At 49.6% G+C, this 8,887-nt stretch overlaps 3 protein-coding genes across 3 annotated transcripts; all 3 read right to left on the bottom strand.

Moving 5' to 3' along the window:
• Positions 1 to 641: 641 nt before the first annotated feature.
• Positions 642 to 2,722, bottom strand: ALTATR162_LOCUS8294 (uncharacterized protein; the record flags this gene model as incomplete). Its single annotated transcript, XM_043315924.1, has 3 exons — positions 642 to 1,350; positions 1,410 to 1,604; positions 1,653 to 2,722. The coding sequence occupies 3 exons, from the start codon at positions 2,720 to 2,722 to the stop codon at positions 642 to 644; spliced, it is 1,974 nt and encodes a 657-aa protein (XP_043171859.1).
• Positions 2,723 to 3,657: 935 nt separating this feature from the next.
• Positions 3,658 to 4,711, bottom strand: ALTATR162_LOCUS8293 (uncharacterized protein; the record flags this gene model as incomplete). The annotated part of the gene is made up of 2 exons (XM_043315923.1): positions 3,658 to 4,342; positions 4,398 to 4,711. 2 exons carry the CDS (start codon positions 4,709 to 4,711, stop codon positions 3,658 to 3,660), a joined length of 999 nt encoding a protein of 332 aa, XP_043171858.1.
• Positions 4,712 to 5,711: 1,000 nt separating this feature from the next.
• Positions 5,712 to 7,365, bottom strand: ALTATR162_LOCUS8292 (uncharacterized protein; the record flags this gene model as incomplete). Its single annotated transcript, XM_043315922.1, has 3 exons — positions 5,712 to 6,286; positions 6,347 to 6,775; positions 6,825 to 7,365. 3 exons carry the CDS (start codon positions 7,363 to 7,365, stop codon positions 5,712 to 5,714), a joined length of 1,545 nt encoding a protein of 514 aa, XP_043171857.1.
• Between the last annotated feature and the right edge of the window lie 1,522 nt (positions 7,366 to 8,887).

Here is an 8,887-nt window from a genome sequence, read left to right as displayed (position 1 = left end):
CCCTAAGTAATACTGTAGAACTAGGGTCTTAAACGAAGCTAGTTCTTAAGAGGTTTTAGAGGTATATAGATAGCTTACCTACTTTAATAGTTAAGGTAGTAAAAAACTTCTCTAAAGGCGCAGAGATAAAAGCACATGCTTTAGTATTATTATAATAGCGTATTACTAAGCTTGAAGCAGCTAATAAGGCTACTACGTAACGTAAATTATATAAAAGAAAGTAAGTATAGAAGGAGACCCTTATAATAGAGGAAGGCCTTTAACTAATAACTCTAAAGGAGTTTAAGGCGCGCAGTAATAGGAAGAAGGTAAAGAAGAAGGCGCGCGTTAAAGTAGGTAAATTGTCTTAAAGACGCTGTAGACCCTGCGGCAAGGTAGGACACAACTTGCGCACATGTACGTAAGATGTAGTAGATATTTCTAAATAAATTAGGCTACTACAAATATTAATTACTATTCTTAACGGTGCTGTATAGTAGTGCGTAGTTGCAGGTTTAGTTAGGTCTTAGCAAAAAGGTTCCACTCGCTTAAAGGTTCCACTCGCTTAAAGGTTCCACTCGCTTAAAGGTTCCACTCGCTTGTGACCTACGTTATTAGAAACTACTCCGCTGTTTTTATGTGGAAATTACAACTTCCTGTTATTACACGAACAACTTGATCGTCTTGCCTATACTAGGTGTACCACTAGCGTCGATAGCGAACAACAGCCAATAGCCAGGCAGCGCGACTCCTGGATCAATAGGGACATTTACTGTATAGCTAGTGCCACTTTCCGTCAATGCTAACGGGATTCTTCGCTGATCTGTGTTAACGGTATGAGTAGCGGTACCGAATCTGATCAGGGAGAACTTCGTGACAGATCCTGTCGTTGTGATGCTCAAGGTCGCACCCAATCTGACACTAGAGGCCACAGTACTTATAACAGGACGTGCACGTCTTGTCCCGTCAGCGTTGAGCAGGTAAGGCGGCACGAAGATCTCAGCATCGAAGTGATTGCTCTCTGGCACTCCGCCGTACTGCGTGCAGGGACCGCACAAGCCACCGCCACCATTGAGAACCGTCGCATCTGGGAGAAGGATTGCTACTGAGTGATACGTTCTTGGCACTTGCATAGGGTTGAGCTGGGTCCATCTACCAGTCGTTGGATCCCAGAGTTCAGGAGTAAGTTGCGCAGTGTCATCCTTGAAAGGTTGCAGTCGCGACTGCCCACCAGTAACCAAAACTGTGCCGTCAGGCAGTACAACACCATTGGCGAAACCACGCGCATATGACATAGACTGTGTTTTGGTGACGGTCGGGCTCGTCTTTGGCGCACCAATGGTAATAATATACGCATTTGTACGTCCATCGCTAGGGAAAGGCGCCGTTAGCATCTATGGGGTCTACACCGTTCTGGCTCGTGTACATACCTGTTCTCGTAGTCGGCAGCTCCTCCTGCAGTGAGTATCTTTCCGGCTACTGCGTCAAACATGATGGCATTCCCGTTCATGGCATGCCCGTCATCCAGTCGGTTGCCGGCACCCGTAGTGCTTCCAGCTCCTATAGTCTCGTACCAGTTCATGGCGATAGATGGACCAGCTTGGAACACTGTCTGGTTCTTCCAGCTATATGTTGTTAGTATCAAAGTTATATCAAGCGTGCGTGCGTCTTACCCGAAGAGCCATGCATGATTATCCGAGCGCCATACACCTCCGCGATCGGCCGTAAGCATAGGACTGACAAGAGCGTTCTGTAGAAGGGTCCATGCATCCGAGGTAGGATTGTATATCTCCCCATTTTTGCCACCCGTCCCTCCGCTCCAGGATCCGCCAATATTGAAGATTCGTCCGTCAGAACATGTAGCAGTGGACTGGTATCCCCGAGCTATCCGCATGTTACTCCCTGGGTTCCATGCACCGCTTGACGGGTCGTATAAGCTGGTTTTTGCAGCATCACTGCCACCTGTAATGATGACTCGACCGTTAAAGTCCAAAGATATGCCAGGGCAGAACATGTCGTGTTGCGTGTTCGATACTTCGAGCTGACTCGACTCGCCCGTGGCTGGGTCGTAGATTCCAGTTTGAGTGAAGCCTCTTTGGCCCCCGAAGTTGTCTTTTGCGAAAGCCGACCAGATTAGCACTTTTCCATTTGGGAGCAACGAAGTAGCTGCGGGTATTAGCGGGAAGTCTACGGTCTTCTCCCACAAACCTTTGCCTGCCGCCGGCGGTATATACGTTGTGTCTTGGAAGACGTTGATCTCAGCAATGGCCGACCACTGGTTCGCAACACTCTGCGCCTCGGATGTCGCTGTGATTCTTACGTATTGTGCCGGCCTTGCAACAAAGAAGGTTTTCTTCGTGGTCGCATCATTGTTGTATGTGCCGATAGCAGCGATCTGCCAGCTTGTACCATCGGCGCTGACTTCGATCTTGTGACTTCCTATCCTACCATTCGCGTTGTCGCTTGGACGCGGCCGAAGACTGACTGCATTCACGTTGTAGGACGCTTTCATGTCTACAATAATCCAATTGGGTAGAGGCTCAACAGGGGCAGGCGAATACTTCGAGTGCCAGAAGCTTGTTCCGTTCCCATCAAGCGCTCGGGAAGGCTCGTTGCCTGCTTGGAAGCTGTCCGACACTGCAGTCCATCCGGAGCGGCTGATAATGATAGAGGTAGAGTCGACAAGTCTAGCAAATACGGCAAACGCAGCGAAAATCGCTGATAAAGGTAACTTGAAGCTCATGTTGATAGTGAGGTAGCGTAGAGGAAGACTGGTGGTCTGCTGCTGATGTGGATTTTACTGTAGGGAAGTCCCTGAACTTATAGTTGTCGACGAAATTCTCAGCGCTCGTCAGCTTACATGACACCAAAGTCTACCAGCGTCGCATCCTTCGCGGCAAGCCCTGGCATGAAACCTGCAAGCATGGTGTGGTGAACGCCCACCCTTGCTAAGAGCAGCAATTCTGGTGAGAAAATGCATCGATTAGATACATGTGCACCCTAAATTAGACGTCTGAAAGCCATCGCCAAGTCACGAGGGCGATGAACTAAGTTCATGGTGTATGGCAGGATTTCCGTGCTCGTAACGAACGCCATGGAGCGATTAGAACTTCGCGGACTACCTCAGCAATAAGTTCAGCATCGTGCGCTTCAGCCCATTTGTAAGGTCTGGCAGTATATTATATTAGGGTGCATGCTAGCTGCATGTCATGACTTTGGAAGTACACGCCACATGATCGGACTGGGTGTTCGGATTCCGCATTGTTCATAGGAAACCATGAGTCGATCAGTAGTATAGCCACGGGGATATGCAGGCGTGGTGTCCAATATTTGATGCATGCAGAATTATCTCGGTTATGCATTGAGGGTGGGGCGGACTTCGGTTCGTATCGCTGACCGGGAACCTGCGTGAACGCCGCCAACTCTCCAATGAGCTTCTAGGCCCACGAATCAGTACGCTAGTCATGCATAACAGCATGTCACCCCCACAACTTCCAATGCTGAGGTTCTACCCCGTCGACCAATGTTTCGATAGAGTATGAAATGTCGTTCGCCACATCGATAAGATCTGACTGTACTCACGTTCACCCATGCGGCCAATGCGTCACTATGAACGCCACGCATCCGAAGTATACTGCTAATATCTGTACCGAGAAGGAAGGCTTGAATGTGCTCCGATCAAAAGGGAATGCCGAACATCTCGTCGTCATCGCCAGCCCCATCGCCATCGGTTTCATCGTTCCGTTCGCCCTCTTCCTCATCCTGCTCTTCTTCACTATCAGCTGTGGCCAGGCTTTCTTCGTACCACAACTCCGCCAAGTTAGATCTATGTTCTTGGATCTGGCAGAAGGTGTACGTGTTAATCCCTTGATTCGTCGCTAGCTCCCACCAGATCTTGTCGACTTCCGTAAAGAAGTGTGAGGCCGGTGTACCAACCTCGTCACGACAAGTCAACGTGATCTCATTGAGAGCCACGAAAGACGAGGCCTCATCGGTGTTTTCTGTTACGAAGCCAGCTACCCAATCCTCAACCTCTTCCCCGGGATAGAATATCTCTAGTGTCTCTAGCCTAGGTGGCAAATCCTTCGGTTGACAAGACTTGCTTGTCCAAGGCGCAGACCCGGTGGCAAGGATGAACGCCTGCGGGAGGACAAGATGTTTCATGGTGGTGAAGTGATTAAGAGAATTCTTCGGGCTTGTTACCATATCGAGCAGCCACTCAAGTTCTGAGTCATCGTCGGTCGTTTCGAGCGTGATAGAAAGTGTCTCTAGAGCATCTTGCATGTAGTTCAATTGGTCCATGAAATAGCCTGCTTCGAGCTGCGTATTAAGGTCATCGCCGATATGATAGCCGTCGTTAATACTGTGAGGGTGAGAGCTTAGCATTTGCAGCGGAAATACCAAATATGCGGACTTACAGCAGTATTTTGAGACTTTGAAGCTGAACGCAACCGAGTGCTTCGAATAGGTCACCTAGTTGTATCTCTGCCTTTTCAATCAAGAGACGATCGGCGAACTGTATCGATACAGTCAAAGCTAGGTCCTGAAGGTTCTCAGCACCCTGCAGACACCCAGGTCCGTTGAGACGCAGAATGGTGCCGATGAAGATTGTCTTTAGATCGAGGCTTGTGAGACTAGCGAAGTTGATTCCGGACTTGAAAAAATGCGTATCGCTGGTAGTAAGATGACGAAGAGTACTCCAGTAGTTGATGATGCTGTCAGGAGCGGACATGCCCCCAAAAGCCCAGAGATGCACTCGCTTGAAGGTGGGCCGCGATGATGGTCTTTCACCCAGAACTCGAGGTGGGTGAGATTTGGAAGGAGTACAAGTAGTACTCCAGCAAACCCAGATTCGATCGAGTTTTGGATGGTTCTGTACCAAGGATGCTTTATGTACCCCAGTTCCTCTAGCTTTGCTAAACTTCGCGTTCGCAAAGACGTGAGGCTGAACCCTTGATCTTCACACAGCTTCGCGACATCCTTGCGAACAGTTCTGATGCGTAGAGTCTTCACTTGGATTGCTAGATCTGGGCGGTCGAAGAGCGTACGAAGCAGTCTCAGAAGAGGATTTACCTTTGGGTGGCAGCCACACGAAATCGACAGCTTCGCTACAGTGTGCAGAACTTCTTGCCCGGCCGCTCGAAATTTGCGAGATGTAAGACATAGGTGCTTGAGGGATTTGGGTGCATCCGAGTCGGGAAGGTGGGAGACGATTTGCAACAGCAACTCCTCCGGCAGCGTATAGATTGGTGGGTTAGTGGGAAGCGCCATTATAGGACCAGAATTATGCTTGGAGCACTGAGAGGGGTGCATGGGAGACTGGCCGGAGTCCACACTTTATCCCAAGGTGTTGCGCAGATCTGCCAGAAGATCGTGTATGACGAACCGCGCTTTTTGCGACTTTTAAGGCAGAGGCAAACACTGTTGCGTACCCTGTCAGCTCGCTAGCTTAGTCCTGTAAGTATCGTGAGGGCATGTCCTGTTAACACAGGTGAAAAACAGGTAGTCTTCTGTAGATGTGGGTGCTGGAACGTGGCGATGATCGTGATGCTTGGGAATGAGGACGAAGGTGGTGGCGGGGATCACTTTACACGATGACGTAATCACATGCTCAACTAACGGAGGCGTGCAGACACAGGCTGTGAGTATAATAGCTTCTTGGTATCTCTTTTATGAATACGGCTGCTATATTTCTACGGTACCCGGGAAGACTAAGGATTACAATTGTATATTTACACCTCTCTCCTTTGCGCTTTCCTCTCCCTCAGTCGCATCTTGAGCAAGAACAACAAACTCGTCACCACACCCATGGCGCTCAGCCCGACACTAACGTACATTGCACCACGATAGCCGCTCAATTCGTCCGCGACCGTTGCTCCGCCACTGTTGACATGCACCTCCACTGTGCCCGCAATGCCAACCCCAATACTGATGCTGTAGTTCACGATCGTGTTGACCAAGCTTGCTGCCATGCCTTGATGCTTCTTAGCGACGGCGTTACTCATAATCAGTGTGCCGGCAGGAAAGCTCATGTCCATACCCCATGGGATTATGAGCGTGGTGACGAACGTTTGCGCCCAGTAGATTTGACCGATCGGCAGTGTAGCGACGAGAATACTACCAGTCAAGAAAGCAAGCATGCTAATGAGCATTACCCATCCTGGACCGATACGTGAGATGACATGGCCCGTGGTGACCGCGGCGATGAAGCCCGAGATTGCGACAGGACAAAGGTGAGCCATTGTAAGGAGCGGAGAGTCGCCGCGCAGCTGCTGGAGGAATTGAACAAAGTAATAGATCCAGATACCTAAGTTCGTTGTCAGTGACGTTGTCCACCTAATAGTACTTTGAAGAGGTGATTACTTACCGAACGCAGCCCAGCCGCATGCTATGCAGGTCAATACGAACGAGACATCCGTGCTAAGAACATTAAACGGAATGAGTGGCTTTTTGGCAACCTTGATCTCTATCCAAAAGAACACGGGGAATAGGAGAATTCCTATTATCAACAGAACGTAGATGTACGCGTGTTCCCATCCGAATCCTGGTGCTTGGTTCCAGGCGAAGTTGAACAATATCATGGCGGTGATACCCACAGTTGCGCCGAGCAGGTCAAGCTCTCGGATTCGCTCTCTATGCGAGAGGCTGCGAACGTCTTCATCTAGAGGTACAGAGGGAAGTATGAAGATCGAGAGGATGGCAAGGCAGAAGAGCGCAATGCCAAATGTCCAGAAGGTCCATGGCCACCACAAGAGCGACCAGAGGCCAGCGAATGTTCCGCCAACTACAGCACCACCTACAAAACGTCAGGAGGCATACCAGAGAATCACATAAACAATACGTACCGGGCGCACATGCTCCAAATAGTGAAAATACCATGTCCTTCCTCTGTCCCTCATTGTAGGTCGCGCCTAGAAGGCCAAGTGCATTGGGTAGTAATATTGCTGGTCCAATGCCACCCAAAACACGCGAGAAGATGAACAGCACTTGGCCACCGTTCCCTTCAACGTATATACTGCAACCGGCCACTAGGTTCCAGATAGCGAACCAAACGTAACCCACAATCAACATGTTCTTGTACCCGAATAGATCTCCACATCGACCGGATAACAGGATGAAAGTGCCAACTGTCAATGAATAGCCTGCTATCAGCCATGATAGAACGCCAGGGTCGGTGATGCCAAGATCGGGTCCGATAATGTGCAGGATATTCAAGGTGCCGAGGAGACCTGCCTGAGTTACGAACTGGGCGGAGCAAAGCAAACCAACAAAGAGGATCTCGCGAACTGGAGACATGGTCTCTGCAATGGATTTCGTCTTCGCTAATTCCAGGTCCTGATGCTGCTTGGGAGCATGCGCAGAGTGGTGGGAGCTGCGGCGGTCCATGTTTTCGTGGGAATCACTGCAGTCGAAGTCGCTATCTTGGGAAGACGATAGCTTCTCAATTGTTGGCTCTGAGAAGCCTCTTGCCTCCTCCATTCCCTTAAGGTGAGTTGAGACAACAAAAAAGGGTTTTCGTCGGATCCAGCGTTGTAACGGTGATTGGGTCGTAGGAAACGGATTTCAGATATCGAAAGGTCACCGTGTATGGCGTGTGACGATGGAAGACCTGCAAATTTCGCGTCTAAATTGTTTTGGCTGCACGTTCTGAGATGGAACCGCGATGGCGACAGTGCTGATCGGCTTCCCGATGCGTTTGGACGCAGGTGCAGAAAATGTCCGTGTAAAAATCAATATCGTTGTCCAAAGAAAAGGCAGTTTTGTCTGCAAAAGACATCGCGATGCGATTTGCGAGCTAGTCTGCCGCATAATATTCACGACATTTGCATGCTGAATCGTCATGTTGTAAAGCTTTACGTGAGCGCGGAATTGCGTCCTCAAGCAAAGAAAAGCGGGTCTGCCGAATTTCGGCTGCTGTCAAAGGCAGGATCGAAAAACGCCCAGATGCGTAAAAACGGTTTCTTCGGACCAAAAAAGCGGGTTATGGTTTCGCATGCAAGAACCTAGATTCGCCATCGAAATTGTGCCAGTTTGTGATGCTATGTAAGCCTTAACATAAGCGTGCGTGGTAAATCTGCGGAAAGCCTGACGCCTGAAAAACTGTCACAAAGATCTCCCCCACCCCCAAAAGCGCAAATATGCATGTGTCTTGCTCTGCCATCGCAAAACAAAGGTTTCGTGACTACTGTTTCTTGGTCTCATAAACCCGCACTCCCAACAATTTCCATACAGCCCAGCTGTGACCACCAACCCAAATTGGCCCGCCTCGCCAAAGCGGCAATACGTCATCCCTTGCACGTCTCCTCTGAACGACAGGCTCCTCCCATTCTCCTTGTTGGAAACGTACGACATCGTCTCTGCTGACAGTATGCGTTCTCGCATTCGCCGACATTGTCCAAAACCCAACCACATGTCCCTGGTCGATCTTGTGCTTTAACCAGCCTTTACCCCTGTTCTCTTCCGGGCTGTTATTGAGAAGTGATATAAGCTCTGCGTACGTATAGTCGGCTTTGCCTTTTGGCAGATTTGCGGAACTTAATTGTGTGCGGTGAGCTGAAGGTGGGATCTTGTCCACGACGATGGGAGACCAGAGGAAAGGAATTGGCGCGTACATCAGCCGTAAAGATAGACTCAGTAAAACTGCGACAGGGAAGTCAAGGCCGAGTGATACGCCTGCACGAAGGGCTGATCCGAAAGTAAGTCTCGGTGGAGAGGTAGATGTTGAGAAAAGAGCAGGTGCCTCTGAAAGGCGGAATACGTGGAGTGGGACATAATTTTCAAGATTATACCTGCTTGAGAAACCTAAGACGAGTCGAAGATGTTGTGTCGATAAACCTCTTCTCAGAAAAAGTATGGTTTAGCATTAGGAAGTCATGACGTCACGCGAGCCCAATGCATCAGCAGACAA

This window comes from Alternaria atra (assembly GCF_907166805.1).
Source record: "Alternaria atra isolate CS162 genome assembly, contig: 28, whole genome shotgun sequence".
Lineage (NCBI taxonomy): Eukaryota > Fungi > Ascomycota > Dothideomycetes > Pleosporales > Pleosporaceae > Alternaria > Alternaria atra.
Note: the sequence above shows the minus strand (reverse complement) of the source record. Positions and strands in the feature narration are given on the sequence as shown.